The sequence below is a fragment of the Terrapene carolina genome, unplaced genomic scaffold, assembly GCF_002925995.2.
Source record: "Terrapene carolina triunguis isolate 2854851 unplaced genomic scaffold, T_m_triunguis-2.0 Scaffold62, whole genome shotgun sequence".
Classification (NCBI taxonomy): domain Eukaryota; kingdom Metazoa; phylum Chordata; order Testudines; family Emydidae; genus Terrapene; species Terrapene triunguis.
Window position 1 is genome coordinate 30,435,556 of NW_020664413.1, and position 25,050 is coordinate 30,460,605.

The 25,050-nt window shown below is 42.0% G+C and overlaps 1 protein-coding gene across 2 annotated transcripts in view; it reads right to left on the reverse strand.

The window, feature by feature from the left end:
• LY75 (lymphocyte antigen 75) overlaps positions 1–25,050 on the reverse strand; it is a 93,466-nt gene that overhangs the window by 66,714 nt on the left and 1,702 nt on the right. The window contains exon 2 of one of the 2 annotated variants that reach the window (XM_026647493.2): positions 17,734–17,883. Coding sequence is in view for 1 of the 2 variants with exons in the window: in XM_024219336.2 (XP_024075104.1) it covers positions 3,454–3,538 (85 nt within the window). In the remaining variant the exon portion in view is untranslated. Of the gene's footprint in view, positions 1–3,453; positions 3,575–17,733; positions 17,884–25,050 lie in introns of those variants that run through there. The other variant, XM_024219336.2, reaches the window with a different exon arrangement.

Below are 25,050 nucleotides of genomic sequence, written 5' to 3' on the forward strand. Positions count from 1 at the left end.
AACAAACAAACAATTCTTATACCAGAATAAGAGTGTCCACAGGGTTATACCAGTTTAACTATATCAGTATTATGGTAAAACTGTCCTGTAGGCAAGGCCTACACTATAAAGTTATGTTCACATATGCTATGTCAGCTAGGAGTGTGAAAAAAATCAAACACCCCAGCTGATAGAGCTCTGGCAGCAAAACCCCCAGCGTTGTCGCAACTATGCTGGCAGAGGAGTACGTACCTCCCCCATTTCAAGTGGTAAAGTGGGATGGGTCCTACTCCTGGGGGTGTGAAAGGCTCGGGGGAGGGGGGTTGCACAGCAAGTCTGCCCCACACACATCCCACAGCAGCAGCTCCTGAGGTTCCTGTTCCACAGGGCTGGGTGGGCTCGGTTTCCTACTCCAGGCATTGTGGCCTGGCTGGTGTCACAGGTCCACTCACGTTTGGCCTGGTCATATCTGCTTAGGGTCCTTTCCAGCCCTACATAGCTATGATTCTTAAAAGGTAAGATTCAAGATTGTACTTCCACTAGAAGTGCAGAGCAGAGAAACACCAAGAAATCATAGCTTAAGTATCCACTTGAGTTGTAATCCTTCTCTTATCAGGATCTGACTATATTGGAACATCTGCAGAGATTGGGAATTACAACTGAGAGGTAATCAGCACTTAGATACTGTTCTGATAGGCACTTTAGTAGTACCTGATGAGATAAAGAAAGAGAAAAAGATATATTGTGCATTTTGGTTGTCTCTTGGGCATGTGAAAAGCAGCATCCTTTGTCCTGCAGCTATGGCAAGCTTTCCAAGGCTGGAAGGCAATGTGATTTTTCCAAGCCATTTGGATAGTAAAGGGTACAAATAGGGATTGTGGATTTTGAAAAAAAAATCTTTTGTAAGTGAATTTAGAAAAGCTTCCCACACGACTTCAACCAGCATGCCTCAGCTCTACATCTACAGGCACCTTCTCTATCTGATAGCTTTCTTTGATAGGATAACGAGTCTTGTGGATAAGGGAGAAGCGGTGGATGTGGTATACCTAGACTTTAGTAAGGCATTTGATACTGTCTCACATAATATTCTTATCGATAAACTAGGCAAATACAACTTAGATGGGTCAACTATAAGGTGGGTGCATAACTGGCTGGATAACCGTACTCAGAGAGTAGTTATTAATGGTTCCCAATCCTGCTGGAAAGGTATAACAAGTGGGGTTCCGTGGGGGTCTGTTTTGGGACTGGCTCTGTTCAATATCTTCATCAATGACTTAGATATTGGCATAGAAAGTATGCTTATTAAGTTTGCAGATGATACCAAACTGGGAGGGATTGCAACTGCTTTGGAGGATAGGGTCATAATTCAAAATGATCTGGACAAATTGGAGAAATGGTCTGAGGTAAACAGGATGAAGTTTAACAAAGACAAACGCAAAGTGCTCCACTTAGGAAGGAAAAATCAGTTTCACACATACAGAATGGGAAGAGACGGTCTAGGAAGGAGTACGGCAGAAAGGGATCTAGGGGTTATAGTGGACCACAAGCTAAATATGACTCAACAGTGTGATGCTGTTGCAGAAAAAGCAAACATGATTCTGGGATGCATAAACAGGTGTGTTGTGAGCAAGACACGAGAAGTCATTCTTCCGCTCTACTCTGGTTAGGCCTCAACTGGAGTATTGTGTCCAGTTCTGGGCACCGCATTTCAAGAAAGATGTGGAGAAATTGGAGAGGGTCCAGAGAGGAGCAACAAGAATGATTAAAGGTCTTGAGAACACGACCTATGAAGGAAGGCTGAAAGAATTGGGTTTGTTTAGTTTGGAAAAGAGAAGACTGAGAGGGGACATGATAGCAGTTTTCAGGTATCTAAAAGGGTGTCATAAGGAGGAGGGAGAAAACTTGTTCACCTTAGCCTCTAAGGATAGAACAAGAAGCAATGGGCTTAAACTGCAGCAAGGGAGGTTTAGGTTGGACATTAGGAAAAAGTTCCTAACTTTCAGGGTGGTTAAACACTGCAATAAACTGCCTAGGGAGGTTGTGGAATCTCCATCTCTGGAGATATTTAAGAGTAGGTTAGATAAATGTCTATCTGGGATGGTCTAGAAAGTATTTGGTCCTGCCATGCGGGCAGGGGACTGGACTCGATGACCTCTCGAGGTCCCTTCCAGTCCTAGAATCTATGAATCTATTCAATCTCTGGCTTCTCCTCTGAGTCTGCCAACAGGAATACCTGGAATGGCTTTGGTGATGTGGACCTTTTTTCAGTAGAGTTACAAATGAATTCAAAGTCCTTTTTATGAACATCAGATGACAACATTCATCAAATTGTAACAACTGTCAATTGTTCAACCAACCTGTGTATGAATAAAACTGGTAATCAGATCATGAGAAATCAGCCTTAGACTATTTTAAATTTTAGAGCCCAATGAAAGCTAATCTGCCACACCAAATACTTCATATTCTAAAATATCCCTATTTGGATGAACAAATCAGCAGCTGATCTGCGTAGGATCCACCCTGACTGCCAGAAGAATTTGTCCAGCACCTGAGAGTGGGACTACACACTGGAAGAACTCCCTAGTGCCCCAATCCTAAACACATCAGCACCAGCACTTTTCTAGCAGCAGGGTCACCTCCAGAGTGAAACAGACTAGGAATTAAGCAGGCCGCAATTCTTTGGACTTTGCTATCTACCCTATTTGCCTCTACTGCTTTTAATACCTTGGTTTGCCCTTGTCACATTATATCGAAACTAAACTTCTTCCATTTCCTTGGCCCTAGCAGGAGAGTTTGCTTTGCCTCGCCTAGCAGTGAACAAACACAAACGCACGAGCTGAAATTCCCCGGCTGCGCCACTTCCTTATACTGCGGACCCGAACTCTCATCTCTCGGGGCTGGGTTTCCCTGGGTGTTTCGGTTCCATGTACTGAGGCCAGGACACGGCCCGTCTAGGGCGGTGTTATTTCTGCAGACGCGAAGGGGACGATTACATGGTAGAGGAGGCGGAGGGGACTCGCCGCAAATGTGACGGGAATGAAAGGAAAAGTGAATTAGCGTTTAAGCTGAGCCCTGCCCCGCTCACTCCTACGGTGGGGCCCTCTCGCCTGTCCTTGGGACGGTCCCTCCCCCCAGTGGGGACCCCTTCACCTCTCCACGGGGCGCACATCCCTTCCCACTAGGGGACCCTGCCCCTCGCCACAGGCGCCCGCTCCTCCCAGCTAGTTACAGGCGTTTGTCCGCCCGCTCCCCCAAGTGTCCTGAAGTTGCAACTAAATGCGCCACCAAAGCGCAGCTGGGACAGCGCAGCCCCCTGCAGAGACTCTTCCCTCCCCCAGCTCCCGAGTCTTCTCCGGTGCCCAGCTGCCCGGGCTGGGCTCAGGCTCCCCGGGGCTGTGGCCCCGCTGCTCCAGGGACCTGGGCCAGGGGCAGTGCCTGGAAGCAGGTAAAGGTAAAAGTCCAGCGGTGCGTTACCTGCGGATGCCCCGCGCGCAAAGCAGCAGGCTGCGAGCAGAGCCACCCAGCCTGTGGCCAGCGAGCGCCCGGGCGCCCTCCTCATCCTCTCACAGGGCGAGTGCGGAGCACGACAAGCAGCTGCCCGACCCCCGGAGAGATCCCCGAGCGCTTCCCCGCTCAGTGACACTCCCCAGTCCCATGGGCACTCGCTGCAACCCATTGGAGGAGGCTGGGGCCAATCAGCGTGTTCTTGACTCCAGGCTGGGCGGGTAAGTTGTTGCCGGGCGAAAGCATGTCTAAGGCGTTTACCCTACTAGTTTCACCACGGACCTTACTTAAGATCACACCTCTCAGGGCATTCCGGCCCCTGGTTGGGGTGCAAAGGGGAACAAGGGCCTCACTGAGGCACACATAAAAGGAACAGTGTGAGAAGCTTTAAAAGCACAGGATTTATTTCTACTCCCCCATCAGTCTCCATCCGTTCAGCTGCAGCTCTCCGTGTCACCTCCTCTCATCCCCCATGTCACCTCCCCATCAGTTCAGCTCCAGCCCTCATCAGTTCAGCTCGAGCCCCCGCATCAGTCCAGCTCCAGCCCCCGCATCAGTCTTAACCCCTTTCTGGGCTGGGAGTGCATCTTCAGCTGCTCTTTTAGGGTTGCCAATTTTGGTTGGACATATTCCGTGAGGTTTCATCACATGACAATCCTCAATTAAAGATAATAATCTTTCATTCCTGGAGACTCCAAGGCAATACTGTAGGATTGGCAACCCTACTTCACCCTCTCTGCCCTTTCCCAGGCCCAGGAGGGAGCAGGAGAAGCAGAGGCCTGTCCAGCTGTTCACAAGAAGGAAGGGGGAGGAGGGAGCTTCTGGGGTCCTGTGAGAATGGCTTGGTGTTGCTGAGAGAGAGAGAGAGAGAAAGCACACTCTTCCTATAGCAGCTCTGATTGATTGATTGCTCTTCCCCAGGAGGTGGGTAAGTGGGGCAGGCAGCCAATCAGAGGGGGTTCTGCCACCTCTGAACTTGCCAAAGGGCTGGAGATAGGGACCAGCACCAGCCCTAAATGTCATTTGCAACAAAACTCACAGGAGTTGGCAACAAATAGTGTCTGATTCAGCATTATTGGGGGACGGATGGAGGCCACACTTAAAGATGATCTTATAATACTAAGTTCAGAGCCTGAACCAGAGCTAGCTCTGGAATTTCCAGCTGATGTTCTAATCCAGAGCTTTGGTGGCAGCCTATGTTTATAATGTAAATGTTTGGAGCAAGGATTGGTCTAATACTGGGTCTTGTATAGAGTCTGGACCCTCCAGTTGATTAACAAATAATACATAATAATGATGGGCCAGGTTTTCCACTGTGTAAAAATGTTTAGCCCCATTGATGTCACTGGAACTATTATAATTTACACTGGATGAGTATCTGGGGCATGGTAATAATTAAAGAGAAATACAAGATCCTTATGGGATAGGAGCAAATTTGGGCCTAGACAAAGAGGCACTACAGAGAGGCACGCTTAAGACAATAATGTTAAAAAGAGAAAGAGAAAAACATGGGGATATATATGTCCTATGGTATTGCAACATGCCAAGTAGATCAAGTCTATTCTCAGAAAAGAAAAACAAAAACCTTCAGGGAGAAAGAGGACCAAGGGAGAGAATGAGAGAGGGAAGAAGCTGAGGGTGAGAATGCAGTGAGGTAGGGAGTGAGGACTAAAGAGGAGAAGGTGGGATAAGGAGAAATGACGGAAGAAAGAAGCTCAAGGGGGAGAATTTGGTCATTGACTTCAGTAGAAGATGGATCAGGCCTTAGCTCCTTAGTACAGTTTTAAGGCTTTCCGAGTCCAGCCTGAGCTGCCGTTGTATCTCGCTGGTGTTTCTTGGCTGAATTACTTCAGTTCAATAAGGGAAATTACAGCCTTTGACATCAACATGGCTTTGCCTCACAATCTAATAATAAGCCACATGACACTATCAAACACACAGAAAGCCTTTTCATTTAATTTAATTTTTTTAATCTGTGGGGAAAATTCTTGTCCCAACATACAGCCCTAAGAATTGGGCTGTGCCTGAATTTCTCAATTGGGGCACTCTCTCCTGAGGCTGCAGCATGACAATGAAACTGCTCTGTGGCACTGTTACGTCCTGAGGGCTGTAATAGCCTCTGCTGCTGGTGCTCTCCCCCTACAGAGGAGTACAGTGTACAAGGAATGTACACAGAGAAGACCTCTGTGTACATGCAGAGGTGTGGAATCCCCATGTGAAGATCCCAAATTCTTCCCTCATCCTTTCTGCAACAGAACTGCATTTGTTTCATCAAGGCCCTCTGTGACTGTTGAGGAGGGGCTGGATTTGTGCTATATAGTCTATGTACATTATTAACATATGAGAGTTTTAAAAAATCATTTAACTCCACTTGAGTGATAGCATTTTGCTGCTGTGCCATCCAAACAAATTACTTCAGAGCCATTACTCACATGAGTAAGACCATCAAAAGTTGGCTCTAAAAGGTTTTACCAAGTGCAGGTTGGGGAGATGAGTGGTATTCCTTCGGATTGTAATGGAAAGCTAGTTGCCAAAGAGCCATATCAAAGCATAAAGAAGAAAGAACACAAAGTGTGGTAGACACAATCCACAGGAATAAACAGATGCCTTCTTCCCACAGATGATGAGGAGGAGAAAGGTCACTCTGTGAAGGAACTGGTAGGGGAGTTAACTGTCAGATTATAAAATTCAGGTGTCTATGGCCTCTCTGATTTGAAACAACTGCAGCTAAGAAAATGAGCATATGGGATAAATGAATCACAGAGACTAAAAAAAAGACTTAAAGGGGGGGAAAACCCCAAAGCCTTCCCAAACAAAAAGGCGCGTGAAATAAAATATAATCGATTTATGAAGAGATATACTGTGTATACGGTGATCCAGGGATATCTATATAGGCAGGGCCCCAGCTAGGAAAGGAATTCCCTCACTCAAAATTTGCAGAAAAAATTATTGGGGGATCTATTATAATTAAATTTAGAAGACAAAACCATTTAAGGGGAGTAAGTCAGATTTCCATCATGGTGGAAGGTGCAACATTGAATCTATTTTGTTAGCCACTACCTTACATTTTAGAAGGTTTATGCTAAGCTATATAACTATGAACCAAACTCATAGTATACCTTTTTAGGTATGCTAAGCTTTACAGTAGAATTGTATTAGCCAGAAAAAATTGTATAACCCCAATTTCTTGTATATGCAGGAACTGTCAGAAATGAGATGCGTGTTTTGTTAAGGTTTGCCAACTCATAATTAGTGTGGTGGGCACAAATATCAGGAATATTTGGGCTAGATAAGATGCCAGGATAATTGGTGTTGGCCCTAGAAATATTTGGGATAGGTGTCTCTCTGTACTCTGAAAAACAGGAGGTACAAACTAGAGAAGAAACAGAAGAAAGGTCTGTGATAATTAGGGTATTTTCTATTATCTTTGGAACAGATTCGAGCTGCAGAGCTGTTTCCCAGGGACTGGTATGTATTTGCTTCTCTGTTTGTGCTGATCTATTTTTGACTAATAAACACCAGCTGAGCTGAGCTATTTGACATATCATTGATCAGTATCTAAATCAACCCCACTTACAATTTTACACATTTCTAATATACCCAGTCACTTTAAAATTTGGACACCCAATTGAGAATGTAGGTAGGCTGAATATTATGCTGTCAGGTGTGATGTTGGGAGCTAACTGTCAGAAAGGGGGGATACAAACAAAACTGTATAGGGAGCAAAAATTATGTTCTTCCTGGAACTGAGCAATGAGCCCTGAGTCAGGAAGCAGGTGTTTCCAGAGATGATTTTTTTTTAAAACGTTTCAAGCAGAGGGGGAAGAGAGTTCTCTGTAAGTTGCCTTAAAATTAAGACTGCTCTATTAGAACAAGATATAAAATTTCTGGAACACTAGAGCTGTAAATAAACAGTTAAACCAGAGTGAGGGAGAGCACAGTTCTCACTGGAAATTCTGATAATAAATAATATAATATATGGAGATATACCTATCTCATAGAACTGGAAAGGACCCTGAAAGGTCATTGAGTTGAGTCCAGCCCCCTGCCTTCACTAGCAGGACCAAGTACTGATTTTGCCCTAGATCCCTAAGTGGCCCCCTCAAGAATTAAACTCACAACCCTAGGTTTAGCAGGCCAATGCTCAAACCACTGAGCTATCCCTCCCCCCTGATGTTGGGGGGAGGGATAGGGTGACCAGACAGCAAGTGTGAAAAATCGGGACGAGGGTGGGGGGTAATAGGAGTCTATATAAGAAAAAGCCCCAAATATCAGTACTGTCCCTATAAAATCGGGACATCTGGTCACCCTAAGTGGGGAGGGAGATTAAAACTAAAGTTAAAAATATATTGAGACATTATGTAGGGTGACCATACGTCCTGATAAAATCGGGACCGTCCCGATTTTTAGGTGTTTGTCCCGATATTTAGCTCTGTCGGCTTTTTTTTTGCTCCGCCGGCGGACCCCCCCACCCCCCCGATGGGTCCCGATATTTTCTTCCTCTCATCTGGTCACCCTAGACATTATATGATGTCTCTCTCTTCATACAATATCGTAACAAGAATCACTAGCACAGACACCTGTACCCATGAGTGTGAGTTCTTTAACTGTTTTCCTCCAACTTTACAACGGTCTGTCTCCAGTCTGTGTGAGGAGGGGGAACATAGTTTTAAGTTTGTAGCAAATGCTATGTGGTGCATATTTACTGCACTTACACCAACAATGATGTATATTAAGTTAAGAAAAGAATTTAAAATCTGCTGAAATCTAAACTGTGCAAAGAATCATGTTTGGCTCCCCTAAAATACAGTTCCAGCTTGTGGTCTCTTTTCATATAGCTGTCTACAAGACATCACACTAGGGACCAAATCATTGGTATCACAGGCCTTGCTCCTTCACGTCTCAAGGTAAAAGAACATTTTAGGAGTGCTAAAGATGAATGTTTGTACAGTTTATTATGTTTCAGCAATGACTTTTTTATACTTAATATATTGAAATCTTGAGATAAGCGCAGTAGACATGCAGCCTGCAGATGTTCAGTTGCCAGTTAAAACACATTCGTCTTCCCCTCACCCCCCACCCAAACTGGGGACAGACAGTTATAAAGTCAGGGAAAAAAATAGTTAAAGAACTCACACCTGTTTTAGTTGCTCGGGTAAACTGCTTTGTTGCTCAGTGTATAAACATGGGAACAAGCATTTTGATGATGAAAGTTGCTAAAAGACGCACTTGTTATTATAACATACAAAAGCACGATGTATATTAATTTATATACCCAGGTTTTATGTCCTTTAATGTCTGTATATTGTAAAAGTTTCAAAAACAATTTTTAAATGAATAATGACTATTTATGAAGTGCAAGCTCATTTCTATTCTGAAGGAAAAGATTGTGTGGGCAAGAACAGTAATTAAGCCACCAAGAAAAAGCTAGGATGCCAACTTGGATAGAAGGAATGATCACCAAGAGAGATATGGAGAAAGCTATTGTAGCTGATAATACAAAAAAGGAAGTACAGTATCGTGTTTTGTTTCCATGGAATATAAACACAACATTTAAATAAAAGTAGGAGACACAGGGAAGGTGGGGTGCCCTGGGTAAGACAGAGGTGGGAATTGAAAGCAGATGGAGGAATGCAACCACAAGGAAGACTAAAAACTGGGAAGAACAGAAGGGAAGCATGTATTTAAAACTGATATTTGCTTCTGACAGAAGAGGATCCAACTGAGAAGAGCCCAGATGAGGTCAGCACCCCAAACAGTGAATGGTAGGCACAAGCACTGAAATGGAGCCACTGGAGAGAGGGGCAAATTATCTTGTTTAGTGATTCTATAATGAGGAACATAATGGGCCTGTTATTCATTTACACTACAGCCATTTTATACAACTCTGGCCTTAAAGTGGGTGGAAAATACCCACCTTTATGGCACCTTTAAACTGCCAGAGCAGTGTAAAAGGGCCTTAGTAGAAATGAGAATCAAACCTGGAACCTGTAGCCAAACAAAGAAAAGATGCTGATATGCTGGCTCCTGAGAGCCAGCATATCAGCAGTAAGGGTTCCAGATTTCTGTAAAATGTTGGGCAACTCCTACTGATCATAATTCACATGGGGACCCTGACACCCGTAAAAGAAGTTTTTAGGTAATAGAGAATGACCTCAGAGGTCTGGACAAGCATCTGAGCAAGGGATCCATGCAGGTTATCTTCTTTAGCAATCATGCTGATGACAAGCGCAAATGGAGAAGGAAGACTGATAATGGAAACCTCCAGCTCATCAACAGTGATGGAGAGAGGATTTTGGATTTCTGAAGCTCTGGAATTACATCTGCCATGAGACATGACTGTATGCAATTAAGGACATGGGGGTGCCAACCTTCTGGATTCAAAATGGACAGGGCTTGTTAGGTGAGCTTTGAACTAGGTTTCTGGAGGAGGAGAGTTTTTGGTTAACTCACATGATCTGGCATGTGCCTCCAGCAAAAAAAAGACTGACAATGGAGTTGTTCTGAAACAAGATGAAGAGTATGAGCATACTAATGTGTCTACATGCATACAAGGAGTATTGAGAAACAAACAAGAAGAACCAGAAACACTTCTAAATTTTAGAGATTTTGATCTAATGGGCAAACTGTAATTAAAATCTGCTAGGATAATCTCATAACTGGAATGTGAATATAGATGGGTGTAATCTGCATGGCAGAGGTGTGAGAAGAAAGGGTATTATAGGTCAAAGGTGCTTACACTGTAGTAACCTATGAGTTTGGAATAAAGACTCAGATGGTAAAATTTTTGATGAAAGTAACAAGAACTGAAAAACAAAAACAAAATAACAGTGAGCATCTCCTCTGGACCAGAGGAACTGGTCAAAATCAAGCAATCTGACAATAAATGCAGACTTATTAGTTATAATTGGATAATAGCTGGTTTCCATGTAATGGCTATCTTTGAAGGTGGAGCATCGAAGCCCTTAGTTTGGTTTGTCTTTTGCTGAAGTTATGAGCAAAGAGAGGTTCTGTCTACTGCCTGTAAAATGTTAGGGACTTGTCTAGATCTTCAATCAGTCAGAAATCATCCATAACTGTATTTTATAAAGCATCTGCTAACACTATTCTCACTAAAAATGCAAAATGAAAGTGGAGTTCTGAAGCACAACTTGGGGGGATTCTTTAAAAGTATGGTTGGATTATCAAATTTAATACAAATTACTTTCTTTTTATGGCTCTTTGGCTGTGTGTATTTTTCGGCATTGTTGGGACATGTAAATTCTGCAAAATGATAATAAATTTGGGTGCATTTGAAATATTCATGCAAAATTAAATGCATTCCTCGAAAATAGCATTTTCAACTTTTGTTACAAATATGAAAATGGTCCTTTTTCTGATTTTTTTTTTAAATAAAAAAGAATCATTGCTGAGTGAAAACATATTTGCAATGAAAACATGCAGAGATTCATATTTTATCACTTACCTGAAATACTAAAAGTCATTTAATTGTTATTTCACATATAGAGAAGTTTGGTCTGAGTAAAACTGCAAACATTTTCACACAAAACTTTCCAAAACATGATTAAGTTTGCACTTCTCTGGTTTGGGGTCAATACTGTTTTTTATTATTGCAGAAATTAGTATGATAAATAAGGATGCAAAGAATGTGACAATAGCAACTTTCATCTTAACTATGACTGAATGCCAAATGAATGTCTTTGGAGGGATGCATGAGTTTGGCTGACCTGCCCCTGTTGGTGACCATATAACCAGTTTTGGAGACATTCAGGGGTAAGTGACACACAGCCAGCAGCTGGTTAGAAGTTAAAAGAGATGACATCAAAGATCTTTAGTCTCTAAATATGATCTTCTTCTAGATTCTTCTAGATTCTTATTCAATTTGTTGGCTTATTTTGTAACCAAACATTGTATGCATAAGAATTATTTTTAAATGTTAGAGTATTTAGGGTTTTTGAATAAAAAGGGGAAATCAAAGGAAAATAGGTTTGTTGTTGTTTAGACTTCCCGTTCCAGCAGCAACAGCACAGTCTTTGAAGGCATTATGAAATCATGGTGTTGCATAACTTCAGCAAAGTAACTGAGAGGTAAGAGATCTAATTTTTCAACTGGATTTTTACGGATTTCTGATATTTCTTTTACAATTTTCACAGAATTCCTTAGGACAAACTTAAGGGTTTTGTTTTACATAGTATCTGACTCAGACTGCTGATTCTTATTTACATTGGCATAAGTGAGGGGAGAATAAGGTGAATGGTCACTGTTCTGAAGAATGTTAAAATTAATACTAGACAAGATGCAATGAGGGGGTAATGAGACACTAGGAACAAGTTTGGGGAAGAGAGGAAAGGAAAGGGGTAATATCAGTAAGATAGGTCCTGATCGTGCTCCTTTGACATCGGTGTGCATTTTCTGCTTATACGGATCAGGCTCATAATGAGGTATCTCACTGAGGGCTACTGTGCAGCATGGTGTAGTGAAGCTTTTTTTAATGGTATAAAATAAATGTCTTAGTTAGCTAGTTTCTTGTAGGCTTTATAGAAGAGGATCTTCACGAGGGGGTTTAAATGTAGAGAAGGTAGTAGCCTTGTAGGCCAGCTCAGTAGCATGTTCCATGCATAGAAATTTTTGATCTTGAACATATTTTTCTTTCTCCCCTTTGAAGCTGGGGAACTTCCTGGCAAGTATTTCTCTGCATTCTTGTACTGCAACAGATGAAGTGACATGGTAGAAAGTTGGCACATTGGTTGAGGAAGTCTCTTGTTGTCTCTGACTGATTGCAGCATATAGGGTTTGTAAAATCATATGATATGTGGGAAGCTAGGAAGGTTTCTTCACTTCCACCAGAATGTCTGCAAAATTTGCACAGTGAACTGTTCAGAGTGGTTGACAGCCAGTGGTGAATCCTTGCAATTTCTACTTAATTGCTGATTTTAGTTGTTCTCATTGTGAAGAGTTGTCATATTACTTTGCGGATAAAATTGCTGAGATTCAGACTGAGATATCTGCTGCTGCAGAAACAAAACCACCTAGGACAAACATTATGTCTTTCTCTGTGTTACAGTCAATATTAGGTCATAGAGGTGCTGAGGCAGCTTCATTCCACAACTTGCACATAGGAGCCCGGCTTTCCTAGATAGTGAAGGCCATAGGGAAGTACAGGCTCCACTGCTGGTTGAGATTGCTAGTGTTTCCCTATCAGAGAGGGGCAGCATTCTTGCCTCCCTTAAAGAAGCTATTGTGAGACCCATGGTCAAGAAACCAACTCCTGATGTTGACAAATCTGGCTAACTTCCCAGTGAGATGGCTGTGACAAGGTAATGGTGGCTGTTTCTTGATGCCTCAGATTTCCAGTCAGTCTCGTTATAGACTTGGATGAGATTAAAACTGTACTTTCCGAGTTAGTTGCTGACCTGCTCCTAGCACTGGATGAAGATTAAAGTGCCCATGCTGACTCTTTCAGACCTGTCAGCAGTCTTTGATACCATTGAGCACAAGACATTGTTGAGTTGTTTGTGAACACTAGTATATGTGGCTGGAGCTGCTCAAGAAGGTTCCATTCTTATCTTTCTGAGAATACTGCTCCACTGCCTCAAGGGATCTCTCTAGTGGCCAGAGGTTGATATTGTCAGCTTTATTGTTCAGTATGAATAGGAGGCCACTTGGAGGGTTAGTGAGGAGACAAGGGCTGGAAAGCATTCTGTAATGCTGATGACTTCCAACTCTACATCTCTTCCATGTCTGATCCAGCAGGAGTAACCTAAGTGCCTAAATGAACTTCACCTATGTTGCCTACAGGCCTGGCTCTGGTCTGTTTACTCACCAGATGGAGACCACATAAACACCAGAGTAACAATTCCCTTCAAGGTCATGGCTTCTCTCTCCTGGTAGATGAACCTGAAACAAGAGTCCCTTTCACCACACCCTTGATGCTGTGTATCTTGGACCTCCTCAAATGGAATCTGGAGATCATTTGCTGCTCTCTGCAGGAGCTCTTGATATTGCCTGGGGTCATCAGGCGGAGATGGGGAAGATGGAACAATTGCCTCATCTGGAGAGGATGATGAAACATCTGTGGTACCTGTGGATCCAATTTGATTTTCTCTCCCTCATGCTCCAACGGAGCTGGCTGATGTAATGTAGGAGAGGGTCAGTGGGACTCATGAAAGGATCAGAGGTGTCTAGCATAGAGATTCCATGGACCCCAACAGGGCCAATATGAAGAGTTGGCTGGTTGGGGGACCCCTTGGCATAGGATACCATTGGTTCCTTGAACAGTTGTATCTGGGTGAATGACAGATCCCAGATCTCCTTGAGTCTCTGTCTTAACTCACCCCTTACTTAGGGATGATGATTCATCTGAAGTTTCATCAGAAAAGAAAACAGGCTCTCGTTCAACCTGTAGAGTGGTCAGTACTGATGGGTGAAAGCTGTTGCCTACACACAGGAGAGAGGAGCATCCCTGTCTCCTCAAGGTTGATTCCTCCTCTGGTGTCAGAATGTCTCTCATGAGGGTTGGACCTGAAAGAAGAAGAGATTGAGGGTAGGGAAGGAGGTTGTCCTCCAGAGACATGTAGGTTTTGGTTTGCTCTGTAGTACATAGTGTTCTGGTAGTTGGGCCTGATGGATCCAGCGGGTCCATGGTCATGGTGGATAGTGAGTTGGGGATGGGTTGGTACTGACAGTCTAACTGGGAACTCTTAAGGTATGTATACACTGCAGTAAAACACCAATGGCTGGCCTGTGTCCGTTGACTCGGGCTCACATGGCTTGGACTACAGATCTATAAAATGGCAGTGTAGATGTTTGGGCTTGGGCTGGAGCCCAGGCTCTGGGACCCTTTCCCGTTGTGGAATCCCAGATCCTGGGCTCCAGCCTGATCTTGAATGTCTACACTGCAATTTTATAGCTCTGCAGCCTGAGCCCTGTGAGCCCAAGTCAGTGGACACAAGCCAGCCATAGGTGTTTTCTTGCAGTGTAGATATACTCTTTGATGGTGTTGGTGGGTGCTGATCAGTAAGCTTATGAACCGGAGCCATTATCAGTACCAGCAGATCCTTTCTCCTTTGTGCCTCGTGTTTGGAGGTTTTATACAGGTCTAAGCCCTTGGGACCTGTGCATGAGGACACATATGACTTGGACAGAGTCGGGGACAGATGCTTTTTTTTTTTTTTAGAGGCAGACCTGGCAGGGTCTCTCTTCTTGTGCTTGTGAGAGTGTCCCTTACTCTCATGAGAAGCCCTAGTTGATGACTCTTTGGGCTTAGCAGCTCTAGCTTCCGCTCCTGAGCTCATGCTCAAATGGCACTGCTCGTCGGTTGAAGCTGATATACACAAGCGTCTCCCTGACCAGAATCTGACTGAGGTCTTATGGACTTCTCCATAAAGTGCTTCCCAGTCAGATTGACTTTAGTCCCTTGAGGTTTCATGGGGGGAAGGAGCAGGAGAAGCTGCACTTAGCAGAGACACGAGCTTCTCCCAGACAATGCTGGTGTTTGTCACTCAAGGAGAAGGAGCAGAGGCAGGAGATATAGTTCGTAAACCCCAGGACTCTGAGATTAGTTTCTCCCAAAACTCTAACAATACTAAAAACTATGCATAATATCTTAACAGGTTCCGAAGAAGAAACACGGAGAAATCTGTGTACACAAATGATTCTGACTAAGGCTACATGGCCATAAGAAGGAACTGGAGAGGCGTTGGTCCACACTGCCCGAGTTATACCCTAGGTTTGGAACACAAAGATGGCAACTGTGCAGGCGCAGACCAATGAACATTACTTGCTAGAAATCTATCACAGGCATATGGTACACATGCATACCACGTGTGGAATACACATAAGGATCAGGGCTTAAAAAAGACTACACATACACTAGCCCTGTCTACAAAGACCAGTAATTGTAATCTGTGTACATAAAATCTGTAACTGATGTGCACAATTCAAGAGCATCAATCATGACACATTTGCTCTGCAATGGCAACATTTCACTCTATAAATTCCACACTTTATGTTCATGTGCATTTTACAGTGCTATCCAGCTTGTGCACATGGAATACTTGGTTTCTAACATTTATACAGCTCTTAAAATAGAAGGTGCTAAAAATGTGTCAGAATTATCTTTACCACATACTAACCCTAACCCACCTTAACTCAGGCACAAACACTGACAATACTTTTAATCTTAAACTTAAAACAAACACAAGCCTTACCAGTAACCCGAGCTGTAAGTGAAACCCTAACTCCAATCATAACTGCAAACCAAGCACTTATCTTTAACCATTACGCCTACACACTTTTATGGTCAGGCACACTGTAAGACAAGGCATGACAGAACATTGTAAGGTAGGAACAAGCTAGAGTGAAGCCAAGAGTCTTGCTTGGCTTCAAAAGCCAAAGCGTGAGCAGAGACTCAGTTATCTGACAAAATATGCCTAAACCCAAACATTGGACACAAAAAAGAAGCACGGAGGAAACACATATTTAGTGTCTGACATTGATTTAAATAGAAGAGATGTCTTACTCTAGTTTCTTTTTATACATTATGCCACAGTTTCAGAAGACTGTTACTAACACATATTCTAGCATTAACAAGTTTTTGGTTGGCAATACTGTGCCACTTTTTTTACCCACAACATCAATGAAAAGAACAGTTGTTTTGTGCATCTTTTTTATGCTGAAATTGGTAGTCGTTCATTACACTGGTGTTAGCTTTGATTGGTTTTAGAATTAACGCTACTCCAAATTTGGTTTTAAAATAAAACTTAGAAAATGTAGTTCTGCATTCAAATTTTCCAGATAATGGTCTTCTCCCATATCCTGAGAAGCATTATAATGATGAGGTATAAAATAGGATACTTCGAACTGTTGCTAAAGGGGTCAGGAAGGATTTCCCCCCTCAGTTAATAGATAAATAATTCTTTTGACTCACATAGCACTTTTCAGCCATTGATCCCAGAATGCTTCACACTGGTGGGAACAACGAGGCGTCCTTGTGGCATCTTAGAGACTAACAAATTTATTTGGGCATAAGCTTTTGAGGGCTAAAACCCACTTCATCAGATGCATGGAGTGGAAAATACAGTAGGGAGGTATAAATACACAGCATATGAAAAGATGGGAGTTGCCTTACCAAGTGTGGGGGGGGTCAGTGCTAACGAGCCAATTCAATTAAGGTGGAAGTGGGCTATTCTCAACAGTTGACAAGAAGGGGTGGAAATCACTTTTGTAATGCTAATGAGGCCAATGTAATCGAGGTGGCCCATTTCAAACAGTTGACAAGAAGGTGTGAGTATCAGCAGGGGGAAATTAGTTTTTGTAGTGACCCATCCACTCCCAGTCTTTAGTCAGGCCTAATTTGATGGTGTCCAGTTTGCAAATTAATTCCAGTTCTGCAGTTTCTCGTTGGAGTCTGTTTTTGAAGTTTTGTTGTTGTTGAAGAATTGCCACTTTTAAGTCTGTTATTGAGTGTCCAGGGAAGTGTTCTACTGCTTTCTGAATGTTATAATTCTTGATGTCAGATTTGTGTCCATTTATTCTTTTGCGTAGAGACTGTCTGGTTTGGCCAATGTACAGGGCAGAGGGGCATTGCTGGCACATGATCGCATACCAATGTGATATATACCACTCTGAAACTTGGGTAAATATCCTTATCCCCATTTTACAGATGGGCTGACTAAGACAGAGAAAGTGATGGAGTTAGCTAAGGTCACATGAGTCAACACCAAAGTTGGGAATAGAACGCAGGTGTGGCACCTCATTAATGCCAGCCTTGTGCTCAATCCACTAATACTGCACCTGTCCCCAAATAGCACAGCGTTAAATTATGTAACTGTCTACTTTTTTCTTTTGCTAATCTTCCTCTGAACCACAAATGATTGGCTGGTTATTGGCCTTGTGGACTGTCTGGTGGGCCAATCTGGAATCTTTTGCTATTAAAGTAATGTTTGCTTTATCAAAGGTACAATAGTAAATACCAACAGTTATTGGATATCCATCCTCTTTTTTACAAGTGAAGGCCTAAAACAAACTGGATGATTTGGGCCCACAATCCAAAACAGCTGTGACATTTTATGGCACCTTCACCTGCTTGAAAGAGGAGTTGTGTCCTTTGTTTATGCATAGCCCTTCCCCCAATGTTGAGACTACTCCAGAAATGTGTGATCATATTTGGAGATTCACATTCTTGATCAGTCTGGGGCTCATTTAAACTTAATCAATCGCCGTCAACTATATTATGAATATTCACTGTACCTTATCTGTTGCAATTTAACTCATCAGCCCAGGGAGGGATGGAAGACAATTTCAGCATTCTTGAACTGGCTCAGATGGTAATTGCTTTTGTGCATCATCTCCAGTAGCTCTCAGTATTTGCTACACATAAGCACTAGCAGACAACTAGGACTAAAGAAAGAGAGAAGGACAAGGGTGGGAAGAGATTAAAAGAAACTGAAAATAAATTTTCTATATTATGGTAGTTTAGCAATATTAGCAGAAGTTGTAATGTCACTTAAAATATTAAAACAAAAACAAAAAATATGCACACCACCAGTATTAGTTTCATGGCCAACCAATTCAGCTGAAAATCACTAGGTACTAAATAATGGAGGTACAAAAAAATCAAGTCAGTATCTCAGGCGATCTGTTTAAAAGAATAATACATTCAGTTAAATCAGTGCTGGCACTTGGCTTGATAACAGCAGATGTCTCTGTTTTGCAACTGTATCAAATAGCAAAATAATTCTAGCATGTTAAACAAATGGTACAAATCATTTATTCATTCCTAACTTTAATTTCTTTGCCTTTCTTTTTTTTAACTACTGGTAGGTATTATTTAATGCATTTATACTCTTTTTTTCCTAACCATGGCATATATTTTAATTATAGTGAGCCAAACGCTGACTTGAATGAGCCAGACTCTGGTTCGATGCCCACCCTGAAAAACCTCCTTTCCCTCTCCTGCCCCCCAATATACTAGCAATTGGGAATAAATATCTGTATAGTACACAACACTATCTATTTGCTAGGGATGCAGGGGAAGAATGAGGACTTTTAAGTGGAGTGGGATGGGGATATGCTGCTGTGGTGTCTACTATCCACTGACCAGTCTGTTCTTTTTATTGCTTGATACAGCCGAATAGTTGTGATTGTAAATGTAGATGGAAATTTTCAAAGGCACAAAGAGCAGATAGGTGCCCAAATCCCATTTGTGCCCTTGAAAAAAATCTCCCCCTTCATTATTGTCAGAGTGCCTACAATCTGTGAATAGGCATTCTTCTCTATATATTTTATATCAGAACAAACATATAACTTCAACTCTTCCCATAGATCCCTTCATTAAGATTAGGCCTTATTTCAGCCTTAAGGTTGCTGAACAGTGTGGGAAAAAAATAATGGAGAAAACGAGGCTAAGACTGAATTTTTCTCCATATTCAGTTTGGGAACTTACTAGTACCACATATAATAAAATACACCGCATTTTTCTCTTTCATTACTGGTAAATATGTAAGACACATTTAAGTGTTACTTTTCAAAAGGGATCTGAATTATTTTTGATGCTTTCCTGGGATGTTTTTTATACACACTTCAAATTCAATCTGTTCCATAGAAGGTTAACAAACAATTAACAAACTTGATCCTCCAGCTGTTTTTGGAGTCTAAATGCCATCCTCCTCCTGAATTCAATAAAGATCCACCAGAAATAAAAATATTAAACAAATCACAGTATGCTGCAGGAATCTCTTGCAAAGTTTTGGTCTGTGCCCAACGAGTTTTGTTATTTTCCGTGTAAGCTTTTTTTCATTCCACATGTGGTAGTTTTATGTGAAACAATAGGACCTTTGCTTTAAAAAGCACTTATGTTACTAATAGTATCTAACACTTTATAGCATCAACATGCTTACAAACGTATACTGATTAATTAATCATCGCAATGTCTGGCCTCTCCCAATGTGGTTAAATGTTAATACACCTATGAAGTAGTTTTAGCCCTCTGTGGTTGCAGTTCTACCCCCTTTGAGATCACTAATATTATTATTCCCATTTTACAGTTTGGGTAATTGAGGGAGCAGGATTAAGTGAGTTTTCTTAAGGCCACAGAGGAAATCAGTGCCAGAGCAGGGATGAAAAAGCAGAACTCTCTGGCTTGTAGTCTGGTACCTAGCAGCTAGTACTTTTAGTTCTGTGATTTTCTCAAGTTGAATGTTGCTTTAGCTGGGTGGTATAGATGCCTAGCCCCAAACAAAGCCCTCTCAGACCTCATCTCAGCATCCTTAATGAAGGGAAATGCTATTAGTCTCCATTTCTCTCTCAGGTGTGGAGAGAATGTGGATCCCTGTAGACTGCACTTCAGGAAGGGGCCTTCAAAGTGGGGGCAGCCACTACACGTAGGAGATTGGCAGGGGAACTGGTCACCATTTTCCCAGGAGTGCAGATAATCTGCTTAGGCTCACCCTGGATAGTGAGCTCAGGCATGGTTTATCTGGATATCTTGGCCAGAGACATTGGGAGGGCATCTGAGCCAGAATTATTTTTCTTGTGGTGATATCCAAAGCAACAAATAACATCTCTTTAAAGAAAAAGAATCTTTTTCTTTAGTGCTTCAGAGGAGTCTGGTGCTTTGTGGTAGGGCCTATCCACTCCCTTCCATGGATTTGTTGCATCATGTACAATACAGATATTTTCAAGTTACTAAAATGATGAAATGACTATCAGGTGTCCAATTGCAAGTTTGTTTATGGCTTCTCTGTAAAAAATACAATGAAGAACAGACGTTCTCTCTTCTTGACTCACTATCTCACCTTCCATGAGGCTTCTGTGTTGATTCCTAGTCTTCCTTAGCAATTTGCATTTCTCTTATATCTTGTGAGTGTTCTGTTTATTGTTTGTTTGCCTGTTTTTTGGCAGCTGTGGTGGGGATTGTGAAGGTTTGTTGTCTATATACTTCCTTCCTGGCTTTCATTCTGACCCCTTTCATGGTGCATTGGAGATGTTTCCTGAATACCATTTTGGAGGATCTTGGAATGCCAAGTTTGTGTTTGTAGAATACTTATGGGGAATGACGGCTGGTGGGGAGAGCAGGATGGGAATAGTGCTTCATCAATAGAGAAAATATGTTGTGATTTCTTACACAGGATCAACTGTAGGGACATCCAGTGGGGTTTCTAGTCTGTTTCCCTGCAACACTGTTGGAGTGATTTGATCATCCTAATACCATGGGTATCCAATGTAACTGCATATTTCTACTGAGGGTAATTCTACAATTTATTTTGGCGGCTTGTCCTGCTGTCTGACTGTTCCTATGGTTATAAAGATTTCCCTGCTGCTTTTTCAGTCAATTACTTCTTGTTTTGGTCTTCTTGACTAATAAGAATAATTGATCCCTGTTGTCTTTATAACACTGCTTTAGATTGTGATCTTAATTCCCCTTGGTTTTTGCTTTTAGCATTCTTGGCATTGTGCTACCTAGGAACAGGTAGCTGAACACCCCATAAAGCCAACAGAAACCTATCTGACTTCACTGTATATTTTTTTATACTAGAAAAGGGGGAAGCAACTTTGTTACTGACCATAGCAAGGAGAGTGATGAGTTGGGAAGCTCATGTCTTAATATCAATAGTTAAAATCCAAATTATTAACTAAATCTACTTATGGGACTAGATTTTGGCTGCTTATGTGTGGACACATGGGCCGGGTTAGAGGGCACACGAAATAGTTTCTCCCCTTTCCTATATGCTCCTATAGCCAGAATCTTGGTGCTTGCATTCAATAATTGCAGGAGGTAGGTGAGTGTAGATACTAAACACCCCAAAGAGGGCAAGACCTTCATGGCCAGGGTCTCATCTCCATTCCCGGCTGGAGGCCAGCGGTGTGGAGTGCTGGAGTTAATGCCCATGTAGGTATTCTATTTGTCTCTATTCGTCACAGGCAGAAAGTTTCCAGAAGCCACTGCTGATTTCTTGTACCTCCATCCCACCCTAAGGCACCCGTGGCTTTTAAAGCCACAGTGTAATCCCTCCCCCCATGTAAACTGAAACTTTGCAAATACATTTGCATTTAAAGTAATTTCATCTGTCCTTGAAAATGAAACCATGAAATCACTTGGAAAGTGTTATCAGTCCACAGCCTGGCCCATTTGCCCTATGTGGCAGCAGCCATGTTAGATTCTTGCCCTTGAAGAAAGAATCCTTCCGGTCACATTGAATTTTAGGTACTCAGGAAGTACACAGATGGGACCAAGTAAATAACTACCTACCTAATTGACTACAGATAGGTAAGTTCATTGGTGACAGTGGGAGATCTCTCAAAGGATTGTAGTGTAGGCACTGCCAGTGGAGCTATTAGTGGCAGTAAGGGTTGTATGCTTGAGCCCATACCTAATTAAGCCTCAGAATTATTTATTCATTTATTTGTATAGATACATTAAGAGCTATTTGTAAAGTTTACATACTCCATCCAGTTGGCAGCAACTGAAGTTAGGGTTTCTGCATAAGTGGCTGATCAAGCCTTAAAACATCAAGCTTTTTGACGCAATGCTGAAACAAATGTTAATGACGCCTTTATGCCTGAAGCTGCTGACTAGCTGGACTCCACCTTTCCTTCAGTTTACAAATCATTATCTTTGTGCTGGCTTGCTCCCTACGGATCTGCAGCCAGAGGGGGTTCTCCACGTGCATATCTCCTACTTTCTGCCTGGAAGGGGTAAGGGAATCCCTTATCTTGCCCCATGGGGGGGGGGGGGGGGGGGGAGGGGAAGAAGGAATGTTGGGCCATGGAAAAGGGCTATGCCTTTCTTTGACTATGTTGCTGGTAACTGCCAGATGGCAGAATGAGAGGCATTCTACTGGGCCCACTTCCACGGGAGCCTTTCCAAGTTGCTGCCTCAGAGCTGGGATCTGAAGAAACATGCTCAGGAGACAGTTTTGAAAGGGTAATTTTTAATAGTCATTTCAAAATCCCCACCACATATGGTTTTTGGGGTAGTGGAGGGGATTTTCTCAGCTGCTACTGAAGAAAATCTGTATAAAAAGGAAACCAATTACATGAGTGAATTTTTTGACTCAAAGCTATGTGTTGATACAATATAGTTCATTTTAGGCACAGCTGTCAGACTCCATCAGTTGTCCTAATCATTGTGGAGGAGCTTAAAGTGCCATTGCCTGAATGGCTGGACACCACTATTTGTGTGCTGGCCTGTCTTACAGACCGTAGTTTGTTAATTAGAGATTTAATAGGCCTGATTCTCCTCTCCTTTAAAATGCTGTATGTCACTGAAGTTAAAGGACTTATACTAGTGCAAATATAAGAAGAATCAGGCCTAAAATTTTACAGGCTTAGGCATTCCAGTGTAACCTCAACTCAAAAATGGCTGCTATATGTTGATACAACATAGGTGCCATGTTGGTAGCAATGTCACACACAAAAGGAGAAGCCAGGGCTCCATTTCATCTCTGTCCCTTTTTACCCACTAAGAAAGGTTGGGAGAGTATTAGGCATGCAGCCACCATTATATTTCCACAGAAAGAAGATCCATGGCATTCTTACATGATTGTATCAGGAGTAGGAGGTGAGGGGGGTGAAGAGAGACCTTATTCCTCTGTGCAACCATCCATGAGCAGGGCAGAGTCTAACCATCATGAATTTGAAGATTTGTCATATTTACAATTTAATTTTTGTTCCAATGGGATCTGTTTAGAAGCCAGTTTATTTTATTTGTTAAAATTGGAGACCTATTCAGTAGGTTGAGAGGTTGCTTTTATTTTTATTTTTTTTAAGAGCTTGTCAAAATTAGCACATGCCTAACAAAAAATAACATACTTTATTAACCCAAATACAAAGTAGTAGTAAAGGAGGGATTTTTGTTTCTATCTACTTGGGCCTTCTTGGAAATGTATATATGTTAGAATGGATATTACAGAAATAAGACATGATCACTTGTATGCAATCCAGTCTGATAGAATGCTTACTTTTCCTTAATCATTACCACTAGTTACTCCATTACAGAAGCATCAGGAAGTTACAGAAGAGTTAAGAAAAAAAATCCAAGAATATGAAAAGTGAGTCTCTAATTTAAAGCGAGGTAATACTCTAGAGTATCTTTTAACCCCCTCCCTCTTTTTAATTAAGTATTTAAGATCTGAGTCTAGACTGATGTCAATTTCTGCTTAAAGTCAGTGGAAACTGAGGGTGTTCAGCATGTCCAAGGCTCAGCTCCTTATGAATAAGCCCTGAGGAAGGATAAAAATCTGCCTTCACTAGTGAAACAGAACTGAAACAAAACAGTAGATGATAAAAATTGCTTTTGCATTTTTCATTTCATACATAAAGCCTTGATAAAGAAGATATTGTGCTGAGAGTCAACAAGTAAAAGAAAGAGGAATGTGTACATATCTTAAAACAAATGTCGCTATAATAAATAGAGCTTGCTGGAACACTTGACAAAACATCATCAAAATCTGCTGTTTCATCAAAGCTAAAACATTTCACAGAGGTGTAAAGATTTTGATGTAGTTTTTGACAGCAAAATTTTTGAGGTCGAAGGTGGATGTTCCAATTGATACCAGAGAGACGGGAATCTAAAATCTGACCTTTTCAATCCCAAATGGACATTCTGACACAATTTTGCTTCTCAACATTTTCAAATGATTTTGTTTTCATTCCAGTTTGGAACAAAAACAAATTCTGAAACCTTGGAAGTTGTCACAAAATGAAATTGTCATCCTCCCACTGATTCTAATTATAAATTAAATTGATATATGTGCAAATATCATCCTAAGGGTTCAATCTTGCACCCACTAAAATCAGTGGCAACACTTGCATTAACTTCAAAAGGAGTAAGAGCTGACCCTGTACAATTCCTTATAGGTAGTACCCTATCTATTTCACTTCTAAGACCAGTTAACTTTAAATGAGTTGGCTGCTCTTATGTATACCACTGCCATCTACTGGCTAGAGTAAGATCTGCCAATGTGTTTGTAATCATGGATATTTATATCCTGATTTATAGTGATGTAAAGGAGGTCAGGATCAGGCCGCAAGTTTCATGGGCTGGCCTATAAAGTTAGTTATACTATCCCCCATACTACTAACAGCTAATGGAGGTTTCACTGTGGCTCAGGAAGAGACCTGTGTTTTTGGAGCAGAAGGTTGAAAGTCTTGTTGCTGAATGTGCAGAGTGTAGCTGCACAATCATTATGTCAGTATGTGAGTGTGTGGGTGTGTTGTGGATTTTATTAACATGGATTTATAACATTGTCATGGCCAGGAAGGAAAAAAATTCAGCTAAGGGCTAAATTCAGCCCAGGTTTGTGCTGGCAGAGCTTTAGAGGTGGAAAATCCAACAGTGTGAGGCTTGGGGGGGAGAGGGAAGTAGCACCAGAGTGAAAAGCGACCACAGCTTCCCCTCTGGCTGAGGTCCCATTGACATACAGCGCATCTCAAGAAAGAGATGTGGCCAGGGTGGTTAGAGATGCACGGATGCTGTGCATTGGAGGCCCCCAAGGAATTAAGTCTGCCTTCAGTCAGTGGAAAGTCTAAAAACAACACGGTAGAAGAAAATCGCCTGCTCTCTTT